The sequence below is a fragment of the Ostrinia nubilalis genome, chromosome 13 (genome assembly GCF_963855985.1).
Source record: "Ostrinia nubilalis chromosome 13, ilOstNubi1.1, whole genome shotgun sequence".
Classification (NCBI taxonomy): domain Eukaryota; kingdom Metazoa; phylum Arthropoda; class Insecta; order Lepidoptera; family Crambidae; genus Ostrinia; species Ostrinia nubilalis.
In genome coordinates, this window is record NC_087100.1 from 8,713,582 (window position 1) to 8,733,322 (window position 19,741).

Genomic DNA, 19,741 nt, shown 5'->3' on the forward strand with positions numbered 1-19,741 from the left:
TGTTATGTTAAATGCATTCTTGTTTTCTTAGCCATCATTTAAGTTTTCTGTGGCCCTATTAAAGTATTGAAGAGTCGTCGAGTCAAATTCAAGTTCATTCCTTCGTACCTGCTGCTGTTCTGATTCATCGGAGTTTTGTTCGTTCCTTCGTGAATCGCGAAGAAACTTTCTGTTATGTTCACAAGTGATCTGAGTTTTCTCAATGTGCAAATGCTTTTTTAGTGTTGTTGAAAACTTTGCGAAAAGACGCTTTTGGTGTATAATATTATGTGTGTTCATAAATAAAGTAAAATTATTAAATTCAAAAGTTTTTGTTTACTTATTTGCATTTCCATGTGCAATGTAGAATTTTTCCAAATCCACTGTTTTGAAAATAATACAATACGTACACCATAAAGATAAATATTTTCAAAATAATGGATTTGAAAAAATTCTACATTGTACATCATAAAAACAATAATTCTTTGAAGGTTATGAGGGCCTATGTGTGCGTGAACTGTGTGTATGTGTGCGTGGACTTTATGTATGTATGTGTGCGTGTACTATGTATGTATGTGAGCGTTACGTACGTAGGTTAAGTACAGGGAATTTAACACCAGGCTGTCAATTAGTAGGTTCAAAAATTTGACAGAGAGGGTTCTCTATTTCCTATGTATTACTTTTCTCTATGGGTGAGGTGGTGGTGTGGTGACAGACAAGACAAGACAAGTGAGCATAGAGAAAAGTAATACATCAAGTGAGTGACCAAAAAATCAAAAATGTGACAGTGAGTGACAGACAGTCCTCCGGCAATCATGCGTTTAGCCGAAAATAGTGCGCTTGTTAGAAATTGTTAGCAAAATGGCGATCGTCATGGCAACCGCCGAAACTTTTGCATGTTTTCGAGGACACGTTTGCTAACTTAAAAAGTGACGATTTCCCTTACATTTTTTTAGCAGTGTTAGCATTTACCGCTAAAAGGACGCCATTTTTCTTACTGGCGACTGACTAGCGCTAGCTAGTGCTATTTTCTGCCAAACGCCCCCAATGTCAAATCTTTTTGTCATGTACCCTATAGTGATGTGAAAAGACGATTAACAAAACCAAATTTCGATGGTTCAGAATGAATTTAATGAAATTATCTATTAGTGTCAAAAAGAGTTCAACAACATAACTTCAGTACATTAATAATTGCCGGATCCAAGAATGCTGGGCCCCGATTGCGCTAATTTGTAATGTTTCCAACTCATTAGCGTTTCATCTCTAGCCCACACTTTAGAGTTAGACGCTTGCCCCCCTAGACAAAAAGCACTTTTTGATCGAATCGAAAATCGAATCCGTCAAAACTCCATACAAAAAAGGGGCTTTTCGACCACTTTTCGACTGGTTTGCGATTATAATTTGCACTTTGTCTAGACCCACAGGTCCACGCTAAAGTTCAGTCGCAAACAAAGACGAAACAACGGATTTTTTCACTTAAACACAGCAAATGAATTACGGTAATAAAACACAAAAAAAAAACAGCGTACGTCAGCTGTTTTGACCAATCGTATTGCAGAATCAGAAACGCGTCTGGATTGTAGACGTTAAAAGTTACCGTAATCGGGGCTCTGATTACGCTAAAAATTTTCATCTTCAACGTGCCCAAACGAAGAACGAACATCAGCTGTTTTTACAAATCCGTATCACGGTGTCGTTTTGACAGCTAGTGAAACAAAGCATAGACGTAAACGTTAAGCTAAATATCTCATGTGACAATGAAAATACTAGGAAGGTACGTCCATTACCGTGATACCGAATTTGCACCTCAGCTGGAATAAAAAACGGAGCTCAACTGGAGAAGAAGCGCGTATGTATTGGAGACGTTAAAAATTAGCGTAATCGGGGCACAGTTGCGTCACGTTGCGGCTGAAAAGTTTTACCGCAATCGGGGCCATAGTCCGCACCGCGATCACTTTGCTTTCGCTTTGCCGTCCCTCCCGCGCCGTTTCGTGTATGACCCTGACCCTGAGAGCTTAGCGGGACTTTTGTATTTTTTTAAATTGTATAAATTACAATTTTCATTCTTAAAAAAAAAATCTATCACCGTAGTCCGTGCCACAGATAGAGATGGGTAGTGGGTAAAAACCCATTTCACCCGATTGGGTTAAAACTGGGTGATTTGGGTAAAAACCCGGTTTTTACCCATTACCACCCATTCTGGTGGGTGAAAACAAAAATACCCTTTTTTTAAAGTGAGAAGTGGTATTTGTTGCTAAGGGGGCGTTCTAGTGTTACGTAATGCAATCTGGGGGGAGAGGAGGTCTTGAAAAACGTTACAATGCGTTACAGTGGCGGAAGGGCGGTTCGATTTCAAGTTTTTAAGCAGAAGTACTTTGTAGTTGGTGTTGTTATTTGTAACTTTATACCGTAATGTCATCAAAGAGAGAGTTTGGCATCTTTGGCATCCCCCCCCCCCCCCTCCATGTCCTTGCCATGATCACAAATTATTGTGTTCCTACTAAATTTCTTCTAAATCGGTTCAACGATTTTTGAAATAACACCATTTTATAAAATAATTGGTCACATCATCATAACGTGATCAATTTTACGATTTGGCCACGATATAATGAATATTAGTGTTAAATTTCACTTATTACTTATTAATCAATAAACTTAAATGAGAAAAATTCAATAAAAATAAAGAAAAGATACCAATTGAAATAATTATAAAATTATTCGTTTTCACCCGGTGTAAACACCCACGGGTGGAATGAAACGGGTTTTTATTGGGTTTTTACCCTCATGTGGGTTTTTACCCGGGTGGAAACCCATCTCTAGCCACAGATGAGGTCCTTACGCAGCTCATACTAAAGAATGAGGTTCATTTCGATTTTTAGTTGTTAATGCAGATTTATAGGGCTAAGAAATCCATAATACACAGTCCAAAAAAATTTTGTTCTACGACAAAAATTTACGAATTTATGGCCAAATTACTAAAAAAAGTTCACTGACCGCCCAGCACGTTAACGGTGACGTCACTATATCGGAATCGAGCGCAGCGTGCGTAGTTGCGTACTATGTAAATGAAAAATATTTTTTTCAGTTTTAGAGAAAATCTTTTACTAACATTTATTCATCAGAATAAAGTAAGCTTTCGCTATTTAAAAAAATTGAAATTTATATTTTTAACAATTTCTATTTTTAAAATTTACTGATGGGTTACATTATTTTGATGAATAAATGTCATTAAAAGTTTTTCTCTAAAAGTGATACTTTGGCTGGAAAAAGATATTTTCCATTTTCTGCGACAGTGATGATCCTCATTGTCAACTATCGATTCAAGATCGATCCCCAATTCCCCCATCCCTAAAATGTCAAAATCTCCTTGGCTTCTCCACCACAGATTTCGCCATCGAGCAGTGTTGCCAGAAGGTTACTTTTGTAACCTTTTAGGTTACTTTTGAACTGCAGTGGTTACTTTTAGGTTACACTAATGAAAAGGTTACTTTTAGGTGATTTTTCATAAATTGTAGAATTAACTTTTACAGGTAAAAAATATTAATAGTGACTTTAAAAATTATGTCATAAAGTGCATTTAAACTTGAATTTGATTTATTATTTGTTACAAAAAAAAAATAGTTTTAGCGAATGTTTTTCGATAATAAAACGCAAATCCATGAAACGTTTTTATACGACTGGATTTTCCATCCATGAACAATCATCGCTACGCACCCCCCCCCCCCCCCCCCCGTATGAAGGTTACTTTTTATTCAAAAAGGTTACTTTTTTTTATATTTCTGGTAATTTCTGACTAGACCCGACTGGCAACACTGCCATCGAGTCAAATCGAGTGTGATCGAGTGAGCGAGTGTGTTTTACTGTTTTTTAACTTTTGTGTCGTGTCGTGTGCAATAAAATAGATGTGCTCTGTGAGTTTAGATTCGGATTTGTATTGTTGCGTTCTATATTTTTTGATGTAGGTACTTTTGAAATTAGTTACACTTTTAAAACAACAGTTGCATAACCATAAATGATGGTACACAATCTTTATTGCTCAGCTTTATTGTTACCTATTATCAATTTATTCTTTTTCTACCATTAATTCATTACATTACCTAGACGAAACTATGTAAGTTTTTATTCATATTGCAGGTAATTCTCTAATGTCTGCATTATCTTTCATCAGTAACTACGGTTCAAGTTCTGATGAAAGTGAAAAAGAGTCAGAAGAAAATAAACGCTTACAACCTCAATGTAAAAAGTAAGTAGGTAGATATTTAGTTTATTGGTTCTATAATGACTAGTGCTTTGCCTTTGTCAAATAAATTGTATGGGATTGTGATTTGCTAGGTTAATATCCTACTAATAATATCGACACCTGCAAGGAAGAACATCGTAACTCAGTTTTGGCCATTTTTCAGGAGAGCACGACGAAAGTTTAAAAAAAAAATCTCACGTCATTTTAAATCCTAAAGGTTATCTGTCTTGAAAAAATAAGTTATTAATCGGATACCTAGACTATCTTATGATTATAATTAAAAATATTTATACTATATTCAATGATTTAACTCATGTTTTTGTGAGTTACAATCATATCCATTCATAATAATATATTCCAAGAAGTACATTGTAAGTCTGAGTTACAATGCTAAATTGTATCTTATTGCTAGGAGAAAATAATTGTATGTCTGAGATACAATTTTGAAAAAGTAAAAAAATAGTGTAATTAATTTGTTCCAACCAAACGCTGTTCAATATTGTACAAACTCCTTCCCCACGAATTTCCACAGCGACTGGCCTTACGCCGCCCACATCTAGGTGCATCCCGCGCATTGGTGTATCTAGGATTCTTTTTCAGGGGGGGCTGGCTCCTGATATGCCATGTCACGGGAGGTGCGATTAATATCATAGCTCATGAGTTAGTACTATCAACTATCATTTTCAAATCAGTAGCCCAATATCCACCCCGGCCACTCCGTAACGTGCCAACCCGGCCCCCCGCCACATACGCGCATGATCCCGCGACCTTCTAAGTATATCGTCGGTCAACCGAGTAAAAACCAGCCCTAACAGCCATCTGTTCTACGAGCCCATCAGTGCTCAGCCTAGTGTCAATAATGGCAATTCTGTGGGCTATGTTGGACACTTTGATTGTCCTAAGAATCTCATTTTTGATCCCATCACGTAGAAAAACTCCAGTCATAGTTCACTCTATAGCCCTTTAGGTGATCTTGACCCTTCTTATCACGGCCAACCTGCGTCCGAAGTCTATTTAAAGACTTCCAGACTCATTACACCTCTCAGTCTTCTGTACCGGCTTCTTGCTTTCTTTGCCCGCGGCTTCGCCTGCACGAATTTCGGCCGAGTATAGCCTTTGTTACTCCGGGAAATGGCATATTCTAATGATCAAAGATTTTTTGGAATCATGTCAGTACTTTTACCCCCTTACTAATAAAACTTACACGCTTGTTGAACAGTGTTATAAAGTGACGTTTAGTATGGAAATGTCTTTTTAAAACATTGTTCAACAACTGTGTAACTTTTTATTAGTAAGGGGGTTAGAGTTTATCCAATACAAACGTAAAAAAATACAAAACTTTCCTTTTTTTTAAACTAATGCAATTTTTTTTTTAAAAAAACGCCTTAATGGCAATAAATAAGCAGACTTTTTTTTTAATTTCGAACGGGATAAAAAGTATCCTATGTCCTTCTCCTGGCTCTAAACTACCTCCCTGACAATTTTCAGCTAAATCGGTTCAGCCGTTCTTGAGTTATAAGTGGTGTAACTAACACGACTTTCTTTTATACACCACTAAATTTTTATCACCGGAAAAAAAAAATCTGGGTAATGAGTTATTGATACTGATCCTATTTATGCAAAAAAAAAAGTTAAATAAAGCTACTCAAAATTTCATCCCAAAATTGGTAATATTTGGACACACGCGTCGCTAGCACTATTTACGCTCAACGCAAGGCCGCCCGTTACTATGGAGAGAGATGCGACGTTCCCGGCCCGACGCTTCCTAAAGGCGGCGGTGTACGTTTGTTGTGTGCGGCCATTATCACCCGCGAGCCACGAGCGAGAGGGCGGCGCGGGGCCGCGGCCCGCGCCGCCCTCTCGCTCTTCCGGCCGCCGGCCAGCGGTCGGTCAGTTGCGCGCGCGCGAGCTCTTTATCGGTCGTGAAGTGTCTTGTTAACATTGTATCAATCAAGTCAATAGTGTCGTGCAATTATTACGTTGTCTTACCAATTCACCTCACGTGAATACGTGTTAATGATACGTGCATTATTATTCTTGGCCGGAGAAATTGTGTAGTGCAGTTTTGCGACTGTACCGGGACAGCCACACTTCAGCACGATGCAGGGTGCTTATCAAAGCATTGAATTTTGCCGGTCCTAAGGCCGATCCTAAGCCCGGGTAAGTATGAAGGGAAAGTTGAATTATTTTTATTATTTTACCTAAGCGCCTACTAAAACCACCATCTAAAACTGTTCGCACCACTCAGCTGTTATGGCGGATCTTAAATTCACGAACTACGAACGACGCGCGATCTCAATTGGAGTTACACAGTAGGTATTATTATTAACTAGTGTTAAAAACTCACAGAAATACAACGTGACGTATTACGTAATTACTAAATTACTGTTTTCGTCCTTTGCCCTGCGTTCAATTACAATTCTAATTACCTACTTGAAATGTTGCAATAAAAATAGCCTAAGATAGGTAGCTAAGTAATACATTATTATTATTCTGTGATGATAACACTGAAAGCCGCTGTTTTGGCAGATCTTTGAATTACATATTTCTTTTAAAGTCGTAGTAGCCTCGTAACGACACATTGGTGTGTATTCGTAACGTATTCACAGTAGGTAGGTATTTCATTGTATTATTAACTTACAATTAGTGTTAACAGTCAGAATACCACGTAAAGAAGTACGTAAGTGTAATGAAACACTTATTAGAACTCAAAATTACTTGAAATGTTGCATTATAATGGTCTAAATTAGTAATAATAACACTGGAAGCGTGGTCAAGGCGTGAGCGAGACAGACAGATCAATGTGCGAGCGCGTACGACTACTCTACTGAATGAACGAGCAGCGGAGTGGCCCAGCTGTGACGCGTAAAATAGGGACTAAAGAAAATTTAATAAAAAAATTAACTTTATAAAAATTTAATTTTTTTTTTATACTTTATAATTTTCACACATTTCTACATAACCTGTTAAAAAATTTCCGGTGATAAAAAAGTAGTAGTGTATAAATAGATAGATTAGTATGATTAACATTGTATCTAAAGTTGTAATGGTTTAATCTTCAAAAGAATAGGATTGTAATCAAAGTTACAGATGAAAAATTTGATAGATTTGTACAGATGCAATAATAATTTCCAATAATATAAAGAAAATTCGTGTAAATTTTTGAATGGTCATCACAAAAAATAAAATGTAACTAAATACACCGTGAAATATTAGTGGTTGTTTTCCCGCGGCAGAATGATTTACCTTTAGTAGTAGGTACTACCGAATCGTGCGAGTTATTTTTGAAAAAAAAATGTTCTCAACTAATAAAAAAAAATATCATCAACTCGAAAGCGTAAGAAACAATAGTCTTTTTTACAAAATGTGACGTATTCTGCCTGCCTCACGAAATCAATATTTAAAGTAAAAGAAGCTCTCGCACTAAGTAATACCTTAATACCTACAGCATAAACTGAATCGCACACGCTCCGTACAGGCTAATTTTTTAATTGAATTATAAAAAACTTCCTTAATCTATTGTACTATCTTTTTATAGTAAGATAGAATCATTTTACTGCGGGAAAACAACCACTAAAATTTCACGGTGTATACAATCATAAAATCTTCAAATACCCTTACTTACGATGTTTTTACACTGCCTAGATTTTGAGCCATGAGGAATTTGAAAATGGTTGTTGGAGCAAAAAATCGCGCATGTTTTTTAAAGTAAGATAAAGTAATTTTAACTCAAAACTGCCAAAAGTGAGTTACGATGTTTTTCCTTGCAGGTGTCGATATAAACGCGAAAATTGTATGAATATTATGTTTGATCTTGGCTGCTTACAAGGTTTTGACTTATTAACAGTTATGTTTTGATTAGTCACATTAATATACAATTAATGAATAGTAAATGATGAAAACAACAATTGGGTCATTCTACAAAAATATGTCAACTCTTAGTCCGCGCCACATTTCACATGGAATATTTGTTAATATTTTATTCCAAAATTGTTAAATAACAGCTCGCAATGTGTTTTATTCATCACCCATTTATATTTTTTAAAACTATTTTTAAAACATCTTAAATTCCTTTTAAATGACCCAAAACGTCATTCCCTAGGCATGTCCGTACTCCAAAAGTTTGTGTTTTGGAACCCATATTTATAGAAACATCAACTTGATCCTTTGTTTTAATTAACGAATAATCTATTTAATCGTATATTACACCCAATTCTTTTAATATCTTGCGGTTTCAATAAACAATAATTTGATTTTCTTAAGTTGAAAAAGAGTCCACAGCTTTTAGCGTCATTCCCTCGCCACGCACTGATTTTATAATTTTGCGCTTTAATATGTATTTAGAGTGAATGACATTTAGTTGAGTTTAAACTACGATACAAAGTTATCCTCAGACCATACTGGCTTTGCGGCAGCCGTTTTTTGAATTAGTGCAAACGTGCCAGTTGTTGCAGAAACATGTGTTGATCCAGTCACTTCGTCAGTCCCTAGTTGAGTAGCTTTATTGATTACAATAGGAAATTGTATATAATTTTATAGTATTTACGTGTGGTTTTTCGGCTGTTTTCGGCACATCGTATTAAGCATTTTATAATTTAAAGTTAATCTGCATTTGTATTAAATTTTACTCCAAATCGTCAGTCCCTAGACCGTCAGGCCCTAGCTTAAAACGGCGCTAGGGACTAGGTTACTAGTTAGGGAACGACGTTTTTTATATAGTGTTAATAACAAAACAACTACATTAAGTATATTAACTTATCTATAAATGTTAAGGTCATAAGTTTTATACTTTATTAAAAGTGATATAGGAATAATGTAGTATTAAAAAAATTGAAAATTATAATTTCTCCTAAAATAAAGCATAAAGTGACTGGCCCTTTTAGACATAACATAATTATTAATTAAATTATAATTTACACTACTAAAGTATTCAAAAGCATCTTAAAAAAGTTTAGGACAAAATGACGTCGAAAATATACAGATTTTTATGGAATGACCCAATTATTCAGTTTTGGGTAATTTTAAATATCCACATAAAATATTTCAATTTTAGTATTATTAGGTAAACTGTTAGTATATTAGGGTTAGTAAACTTATCAATAATTGGAATTGATTTTCTTTTGTTTTTCAGAATAAAACTTCAGTTGCCAGACTTAAGCTGTGTTCCAATTGTTCCCCCAGAATCACATTCAGAAGACCCACAGGATCATGGTGGACGTGTGAGGTCATTCCCTCATGTCAGAGGAAACTGGGCTACCTTTATTTATGTAAAATGTTAGTAATAATGCATTATTTTACTATATTACAGTGGTTTTTTTTTATTCTAAAGATTACATAAAATTAATGAACAGAAATAATTAATAAGTGCATAATTAATTATATTTTTAGATCCTGAAGAAGAAAGTCTATTAAGCCTTTCACAAAGATTATTGGGCATATTGTCTGCATTTAAAGACTCTTGCCACGTCTGTGACAATGTTCATATAAGTTTGTCCAAGACAGTGGTGTTACAGTATCATTTGATAACACCATTCACAAGATCTCTGCAAGAAGTATTTCGTAATATTGATTGGTATGTATTATTTACTAAGTTTCTTTTCTTCTTTATGGCTCTCGCGGATTGCGTTTAGCCACGACGGGGTTCTTGATTTTTGCGTTCAGATTACTAAGTTCTTTAAAAACATTAATACATACAACAATCCATCCACAAAGTTACTAGTTACGTATGAGGTGTGTTACAGATTTATTCCTTGTACAATAATAATTAAAGTTATAGTCCAAAACTTTTGCAAACAAAACTTGTTGATGTTACTACAATTTTTTTAAAGTTTTTATATTATGATCATGAACAAATAGTAATTTTTATTGAAACATTTTATAGAACATTTATGCCCTCATATTATTATTATCCATAAAGAATATTTCCTGTTTGTTTAAAACCTACTTGATTTTTAAATTTATTTGTGTTAAATATTATATTTTCAGCTTTTGCTTGGATTTTTCTGGTATAAAAGTTTACTGTAATGAGGAAAACACAAGAACATTTATTGCCTTAGAAGTGGATTATTCTTCTAAAATAAGGCTATTGCAACTGAGCCAAAACGTTGACGACGTGTTGAAGGAATATAAACTTCCATTATTCTATGAGGTGAGAATGATGCATACAATTTTTTGTAAGTTATTTAAAAACAACAATTTTTTATATACATACTAGCTGACCCGGCGAACTTTGTTCCGCCTTAATGGCAATAAATAACGGGATAAAAAGTATCCTATGTCCTTCTCCTGGCTCTAAACTACCTCCCTGACAATTTTCAGCTAAATCGGTTCAGCCGTTCTTGAGTTATAAGCGAAGTAACTAACACGACTTTCTTTTATATATATAGATAATATGTATATGTTATGACATAAATACTTAATTGATGGAGATCCACACTGCGAATTTATCTCGCCTAATTATCTAATAGCCCATTGTCTAATCTTATTTTTTAATTTAATATTAAAAGTTCAATTGACCTATGTACTGTCTGAATTTTTGTTTCAGAATCCATCATTTCACATGAGTATAATTTGGTTGACTGGGGACAAAAAGGCTGAACTGTCGAGTTTGATGTCTGAATTCAACAACAGCTTAAACAAAGAGTTGGGAAATACAATTAATCCAGTTTTGGTGTCAGATTTAAATTGTAAAATTGGAAACAAATATTTTCAATTTACATTGCAGTGAAGATTAACCATGAACAACAAAGTGTATATAAACCCAAAATTTAATAGGCCAACCTCGACTAATCTGCCTCCAGCTGCAAGTAATAATATGCATGTAAATCCGAAATTTTCTCAACACATGTTGCATAACAACAGTAGAATATATGTTAATCCACATTTCATTAAATTGAATGCCAATCATGCACATGGTCAAAGAGAAGATTATGATACACATTCAAAAAGTGAACATCCTCCTGTAACAGCACAAGTAAGTAACACTTCAATAGTTGCTACTTCTAAATCGAGATACTCTTTAGTAAGACACAATGCAACACAAGCTTTACCGAATCAGACACATATGAAAGCTACTACTATAAAACTAAATAAATATAAATCAGTTGCTATCTGTGATTTCAAAAAAATATTAGATGTAAAAGTATCTCAGCAAGTAAATAATAAACCAGATCCTGTGAGTAGACAGCCATTATTAGGCCGCAGTGACAAAACGCTAACTAATCCAAAACCGAAAGCTGGCTTTCAATATGCGGGTAGGCAGATTTCTAATAAAAACCACATTAGAACAAGATTTAAGCTCCGAAACATATCACTTGATTCTGTTAAAAGCGTGCCCAAATCGAGCCCCTATAAGCTGAAACCGAAAACAAATCTAAAGAAGAATAATATTCCTTGCCCCTTATTTAAAAAATACGGAAAATGCTTGAGAAGTATTCATGGAATTTGTGACTTCCTTCATGATAAAAAACATGTGTCTATATGTAGAAAGTTTATGAAAGGTATTTGTCATGATAGTAATTGCCTCCTTTCTCATGATGTAACGAGTAAAAAAATGCCCACTTGCAATTTTTATTTAAAAGGGATGTGTTCCAAAGAAAATTGTCCTTATGTTCATGTGAAATTAAACGAAAAAGCAAAAGTTTGTTCAGATTTTTTGAAAGGCTATTGCGAGAAAGGCGACAAATGTTTAAATCGCCATGTTGATATTCATCAAGGCACGGAAAAGAATAAACGTGAAAAGCAAGTTGTGTGCTCCTTAAAAAATAAAAAGACTCCTCAAAGAAATGTACGTAAATATAAATTAAGTGTAAATAAAGATTTACCTAAAATTGTACAAAAATCTTCCGAAAAAGATTCGAAACCCAACATAACCAGCCTTACCGACACGCGATATTATAAAGAAGTCCAAGAAACATCTGCCAACATGTCTGAGCCTAGCGAAGTTATTAAACCGACGAGATGTAAATTAGGCACTTTGCCTTCTTTTATAAAACTTTGAAAATGAAACTGTTGTTAAGTATTCGCTGGGTGCGAAGTACTAGGTGGGGGGGACATAATCTATCGCAGCGCTCATGGTGGTCAAAAGTAGAAATAATGTAAGCTCTGTCATCAGATGTATCTGTCAATGGCAAAGCGATTCTACATAATACATTTTAATATCATTAATTAATCGCATGAAAAGGGTCCTACTGGGAACTTAAATAAAAGAGTGGCCTGTATTTCGATAGGGCTGGTTTAATAGCTGTTTACAATTTGGAAATAACTAGACTATACAACGTGGTAGTACAAAAATGAGTCACAGTAGTTGTTGTGCACAGATGTTTGCCTTATGATGAGAGCGTGAATTATTGAACTCTGCCCTTGTTTCGTTCTTAATTCTTCTACATCTCGGACTTGTCCAGCCAATACCAACAACTTTCCTTTAAATACGGTTTGTGGTTGGAATTTGATATTGTAACTCTCACAAACCCGGTCTTCAAAACGATACTCATTTCGATCTGAAAACGATATTTAATTTATTACTAGCGATACAGAAACATTTAAATATATTTACTGTTATATAATGAAACCGTTAAAGTAGCTTTTTCTTTTTGTTTTACTGTAAAACTACAACTATAAATGAAGTAAACAAACCCTGACACAATCAAAATTAAACACACTTTTTGGACTTACCTCATTTGATTTGAATGACCAAAATGATTTCAAAACCTTTTTTCCACCCAAATCGTGGTATCACAACAATTTATTAGTTGAAAATATTTGTTATTTTTTCATTTCGATATTTTTTCACAAATATACGACCTAAATGTCTATGTGACAGAACCCACAAAGTTGTGGACGCTAGTTGGCGCTGTAATCGTGCACGGAGCCAATAGCCTGACCAGCCCCCCTAGACAAAACGCACTTTTTGATCGAATCGAAAATCGAATCTGTCAAAACTCCATACAAAAAAGGGACTTTTCGACCACTTTTCGACTGGTTTGCGATCATAATTTGCACTTTGTCTAGACCCACAGGAACATAAAAACCCTCGCCATGTTGCGGAAAACTAATGGTACTAATTTCTTTTAATGGCAACAGTAACTGAAAACTTCATTGACATGTCACCTTGCATGTCAGTCTATTGCTGTCAAAGTGTAAACAAACTTTATTTTAAATGTGCGCAATTGGTTTTATGAATTAAATTGCTTAAATATTTTTATAGTCGTGAAAGAAAAGTGGTTCACAATGTGTTAAAGTATTTGTCGAAGAGAAATACTAAGGGTTCGGACAATATTTTCATTGAATAATGTTTCCGACAAAGGTTGTCAAATCGACTGACATGTTTATCGTATAGTACAGTCCACTATGAAAATTAGCTGTGGTTTGTTTCAACTACCTATTTTAAAATTTTTTGGCACTTTCTAAGTGTTGAATTTTATGGGATTGGGAAAGAAGTACCGAGTTTGAAGCGTTCATGAGCAGACATTGCAGTTGAATATTCAAGTTCTGAATTTGATTATTGATGAATAATAAAATAAATTCTACTAGCTCGATTGATGGTTTCATTTAATTTATTTAAATCAGGTTACCTATAATAATATTTTTTCGTTAATTTATGAAAATATCAAATTAGCCCGTAATCCTGAATCCTGATACATAAAGTTAGCCTATTAATTTAACACAGGTACGACTGTACTCAGTGTTGCACTATCAAATGCAATTGACGCGCCTCTATGCCAGGGTTTTTATGTTCCTGGTCAGGCTATACCTACTTGTTTTTCAAAGTTGAGTTACTTACTTGTGCTGTCTGCATGTGTGTGTTTTATTATGACGTCACTGTGAAAGAAACCTATCTGTGTCAGAAAATCAAATATTTATAATAATATGTTCTTTCTTATCACTAAAGAAAGGGAAGTACATAATAATGTGCACCTTCAAAATAAAAATTACAACAGTCCCTGAAACTACGCAATCAGATGCAGCAAGTTTTACTACCTATATTCGTAAAGGATAATACAAATTATAAATAAAAGAATTTTTTTCATCTATTTCACTATGCATTATGAAGTTTTATAGGCTGCTGCGCCTTCTAAGGCTCGGTTTCCACCAAGGTGGAGCGGAGTGGAGACGAGAGATGTGCAGCGAAGCTGGCAGTCTATTTCCACTAAAGCAGAGCGGAGAGGAGACGAGACGAGAGGAGATTTGTGTGAGCTGTCAGCTGTCGAATTGACAATCTATTGCTGTCTATGAAACATCACACAGCTCCGCGTCGCGCCGCCGCCACCGCTGTCAAATTCTAATGAAAAATTTGTCCGCCTGACACTTCTATTTTCTCCGCTCGATCCATTTCCACCGAAGCGGAGGAGGTGTGAAAATAATGAGATCTGATTGTTATTTAAAACATCTCTGCTCCGCTCCGCTTTGGTGGAAACCGGGCCTTTTATCATGTGATATAATGACGACTAGTAGTTATGTTATGCCAAGAGATAAAATATTAGCTGAGCTGATGAGGCAAATTAGTTTCGTAATCTACCATTGACTATGTTTATTGTTTTGGTAAAAAACAGCAAACGTATTAATAATGTAAATAATTTACCAAACTCTTCCGCTATTGCCATGTCTGTAAATCAAAAGGAATACGTGTAGTCCGGCAAAATAACAATAAGTAATATTCAAAATTTGTATCTTTGTAATTTGAGTAGGTAAATCTGCCATAAACGGCAAAGCGAAAAAAAAAAACATGGCGGTCACTGAGATGGAAGGCCTGTTTCCTATATTTTTCTAAGCTTTTTTGACATTTACAAAATCGGACTCCAACTTTCACTAATCTTTTGGAATGTTCACTAAATCTTAGGCAATTTTTAAAATACATAGTATCATAGGTATTTTATGAACAAAATAAAATTACCAAAGTTAATTGAGAATGTTACTAGGTATGCAAAATCACTTGAAACCTATGTTACAGTTAGGCTTTTACATTGACAAATACATTAGTTTTTATTTCATTCAAAAATACCCAGTAGTTATGATTTTATAGGCATTCAAAGTTCGCTTAAATATTGAGTCCCGCCGATGGTCACGTGACCCCGCGTGACGTACATTCACAGTGTCCGCTCACTAGAAAACGGATATAAACATACTTAAATACATTTTTTTTTGTAAATACAAACTTATTATACATATTAACACCCAGACCCATCACAGAAATTAAAATTGAACCAAATCCAAACTTGATGCGATTGTGTCGTTTTATTGCGAATCACCTTCCAGCTCCATCATTAGACCCTGATTACTATATAGAATTAAAGTACTCATCAATACAAAACGAACGAGCCCAAACTCGATGGATTTAAGTCGTTTTATTATAAAGTTCCTATGGCCACCTTCCAGCTCCATCATCAGATCAGCTCCATGTCATCTTAATATTGCATAGTCATCCAAATGACATGTGTTTGCGAAATTTCAGCTTAATCGGTCGCCTGGAAGTGGGTCTTAATTCAGCTTGCAAGATTCCACCCATACAAATATGAGCCAGTCGCTGTAATATGACGTCACGCGCATAAAATGGCGGGCCGGCCGCCGCCCGCACTTTTAAAATTCAATATCTTGGAAACTAATTGACATATCGAAATAATTCTTTCACGTGTATTTTTTATTTTTAACAGAGAATACAGAAAGCTAACAAACAAAATTAGTGAACATTCTTCATTGGCGCGGACTATACATATAGGTACATACACAACACAATGAATATGCCAAAGTGCCTTAATAGTACATTATGAAATAGGGGTTTATTCCACTTTGATCACCTGGCTTTGATCACAGTGGACTCCAAGCGACAATTTGGTGTCCTTTGATCACCCATGGATAAGATGACCTGAGTGATCAAAGTGGTCTGGATGTTTGTTACTCTTTCACGCAAAAACTCCTGAAAGGATTTTGATGAAACATTACAGTATTGTTGTTTATAATCCAGAATAGCATGCTATAATTTATGACGATCTGTGACTAACTAAATTAACTATTCAGAGTTGTGATGTATTAATTGTCGTTTGGAATCCACTTTGATCACCTGGGTGATCAAAGCCAGGTAATCAAAGTGGAATAGACCCTAATTATACCTGGAATTAATTAAGCTGGATTCGGCATGTAGAGTATTACAAGCACCGAACTTGGCGTAACCTCTATGGTTATACGCGTGCCTGGGGGCGTAGTGTGTTTGTCACCGGAAAATAACAAGACTCGTAAGTTGATCAATTTTCTAGGTAGTTGATCAACTCTCGGAAAATAATAAACGGCGTTTGAAATGTACTATTTAACGTATGTATTTTAGTAAGTTGATTAATTTACGGCGTCTTGCCGTTAAATCATCCGACAAAGGCAAGGTGCACGTTGATTGGTTAAAAGACTCACGTGCTTTTATACCGCTCCCCGCCACCCGGCCGCCGCCATTACCGGTTTAAACGTAAATAAATCTATCTATTATCTTTATTTACAGTAGTAAAATTAGCAATTGTTGTTTTGTTTGGTAATAATTCTTATTATAACGCGTGATTTTATTTATGATGAGTGAAATGGAGTCTGTAGTGGTAGAAATAAACGAACAATCAGTGAGCAATACTAGTTTTGTCGATCGAGAACACTTTGATGCAGAGTTACAAAAGTACTACAGTGGGCTAAGTACAGAAAATAAATAATCTTATTATTTTCTGTACTTAGCCCACTGATTGTACTGACTGATTAAACTGATTATAATACTTATTATTAATATAACTTACAATAATAAAACTCTGAGCTCCAATTATTTTTTTAAACATTTTTCATTTACTTAACTAATATAGCATAGACGAACTTGAATATCCCTATCTCTAAAATATAAATATTAAAACAACATATCTAAGTGTTTGTAACTCTATGAATAAACACTTGCTAAATGCTTATAATTAATGCTGTCGACCAATCAGAGAAAAGTGTATTAAGTGACGGATAATAGTGTACCGTCAAATAGTACACTGGGCAACGATTGGTCCATTTGTGGATGATTTTACTTGTAGCAATATAGTTAATTATTAAATTACGGCTAGGTACCGTAAGTTGACCAATTAGCTAAAATTCAATGCGTTAAATAGTACATTTCAACTGCCGTTTATTATTTTCCGAGAGTTGATCAACTACCTAGAAAATTGATCAACTTACGAGTCTTGTTATTTTCCGGTGACATGTTTACGTCAAACGCATTCGATGTCAACTGCCTAAAAAAGTGACAATAAATGTATGACGGACTAGCTTTTGCCCGCGGCTTCACCCGCGTGAAATTTAGTTTGTCACAAATCATCATAAATTATAGCCTATATATGTTATTCTGGGTAATAAACAATAATAAGTTTCATCAAAATCCGTTCAGTAGTTTTTGCGTGAAAGAGTAACAAACGGTATCCTTCCGTTTGGCCAAATTACTTTTCGCCAAATTTCACTTCGCAAACAACTTATCGCCAAAGTTTCATTTCCCAAATAAACTTTTAGCAACTGTACTTTTCGCAACTAATTCATTTGGTCAAATTAACATTTGGCCAAATTTTACTTGGCAAATGTTTATATAGCAAATGTTTTATTTTGCCAAATATTATATCCCAAATAATTTGCTTGGTCAAATTGACACTTCACATACTTACGAGTACCCACCGTTACCCACAAATCAAAGCATAAGGCACATGGTCATGGTTTTCACAATAATTTTATGTAAAACAGAGAGATTGCAGAAAATAGTATGGTTGCAAAAAGTAGGTATTGTAGAAAATAGTGCCGCGGCAGCGGCCGCCGAGCGCTAGAATCATCTCTATTGTTAATGAATCATTTGTAAATTTCGATAAAAAGAATGAAATATGAAAATTTATTTAGAAAAAAATTTATATTAACTACCCACTAAACAAAATAATAACCACAGGCTAATTTGTATTCCATTCTATGCACCAATCGAATTGTTTTGTAAATAGTTTATCGTGAAATATTTTTGCCAAATGAAACATTTGGCAAAACATACTTTGCCAAACAATAATTTGCTAAACAATAATATTATGCCAAAAACGACATTTGCGAATTAAAAGTTTGCAATAAGTTGTTTTGCCAAATGAGAATTTGCCAAATGAAAATTTGCGAAACGTTGTTTGCGATGTGATAATTTGGGAAACGTTTTTTGGCCAAACATTAGTAATCCGTAACAAACATCCAGACATCCAAACTTTCGCATTTATAATATTAGTAGGATTGTACTAGGGGTAGCGGAAACTTTCAATATTCGTTTCAAAGTGGGTGTTATACATAATAACACCCACTGGTGTAGTAACATCTTATCTATTTTTTGACATTGTATTATAAAAAAGTTTATAAAGAATATAAAGTTAAACTAATAATACATTACAAAGTAGGTATTAGCATAAATACTTAGGTACGTTCCATTTGCGGTTTGCACATCCACTGAAGAATACGCTCCCAATAATATTATGTTAAAAAGATTCTATTTTCTGTGTTTGAATTCTTATAATAACAATAACTGAGGATCTCACTTCAGTCCTTAATAATGTGTAAAAATAATAAATCATCTGAAGATGTAAAATTTCATGTAAATATGTATAATAGATTATTATTATGTTTAAGACTTTTTTATGTTTTATAATAAAGAGTACAGTACCTAAATTAATTTGTATTTATTGACTAATCTGCCATTTTGATTTAGGATGGGTTCATAATAACACTATCCTGTCCTTTCCCGGAACTCGAAACTATTATACCAAAATCCATCAAAAGCGATTTCATCATCATCATCATTTCAGCCATAGGACGTCCACTGCTGAAGATAGGCCTCCCCCAATATGCTTTCCATGTTGATCGATTGGTAGCGGCACAGAATAAGTAATAGTACAGGTAGCGGCCTGCGTGCAGCGCTTCCCTGCTACCTTTATGATGTCGTCGGTCCGCCTTGTGGGTGGACGTCCCACGCTGCGTTTTCCGGTACGATTTACGATTTTAGTACGATACAAAGGTGTGCTGGGTCTAAAACTACTATGCTGGGATGGTGGTTCCATCCCCTTTGATATGGTGTTAATATTGATGAAATGACTTTCTGTGATCAGTCATAGTAGAAAAGCGGATTGTATCATTATAGACAATATCCTGATTTATGAAGCATAGCTGGCTCAAAATCACCAAGGTTGCGAATTTCAAAATCGGTTTTATGACAAAAAAAATTGCAAGCTATAATGATGACTATTAGTTTACACTGTTGCTTAATTTGTATATTTTTAAACCTTGACAGGGCAGCGCACAGAATTCTTTATTTTTTTAGTAATATTGCTTAGTAGTAAATATCTTGCAGAAAACCATCAATTCGGGAACGTTTTCCTAAGTTTCATAAAACCCGAAAAAACCAAACAAAGCGCATAATTTGAGCTTTGTTTAAAACATGGGTATATTGTGTATCTATTTTTAATAAGCAATAATGAAATCAATACATTCAAAATTTTCTACAAGCAAAATACGTCA

At 34.7% G+C, this 19,741-nt stretch overlaps 2 protein-coding genes across 2 annotated transcripts; both read left to right on the forward strand.

Moving 5' to 3' along the window:
* Window positions 1-3,978: 3,978 nt before the first annotated feature.
* On the forward strand, window positions 3,979-10,950 carry LOC135077572 (U6 snRNA phosphodiesterase 1). Its single transcript, XM_063972123.1, has 6 exons — window positions 3,979-3,997; window positions 4,114-4,222; window positions 9,351-9,493; window positions 9,608-9,791; window positions 10,205-10,367; window positions 10,764-10,950. Exons 2-6 carry the CDS (start codon window positions 4,125-4,127, stop codon window positions 10,944-10,946), a joined length of 771 nt encoding a protein of 256 aa, XP_063828193.1. The 5' UTR covers window positions 3,979-3,997; window positions 4,114-4,124; the 3' UTR covers window positions 10,947-10,950.
* Window positions 10,950-15,116, forward strand: LOC135077571 (uncharacterized). Its single transcript, XM_063972122.1, has one exon. It carries the CDS (start codon window positions 10,956-10,958, stop codon window positions 12,216-12,218), a length of 1,263 nt encoding a protein of 420 aa, XP_063828192.1. The 5' UTR covers window positions 10,950-10,955; the 3' UTR covers window positions 12,219-15,116.
* Window positions 15,117-19,741: the final 4,625 nt, after the last annotated feature.

What these genes read in the sequence shown, in the direction of transcription:
- LOC135077572 (XM_063972123.1), top strand. Translation starts at nt 4,125, where the DNA reads ATGTCTGCATTATCTTTCATCAGTAACTACGGTTCAAGTTCTGATGAA. An exon ending in TACCTTTATTTATGTAAAAT is followed by an intron (nt 9,494 to 9,607) that starts GTTAGTAATAAT and finishes TTATATTTTTAG; the next exon opens with ATCCTGAAGAAGAAAGTCTA. An exon ending in GTATTTCGTAATATTGATTG is followed by an intron (nt 9,792 to 10,204) that starts GTATGTATTATT and finishes TTATATTTTCAG; the next exon opens with CTTTTGCTTGGATTTTTCTG.
- LOC135077571 (XM_063972122.1), top strand. Translation starts at nt 10,956, where the DNA reads ATGAACAACAAAGTGTATATAAACCCAAAATTTAATAGGCCAACCTCG.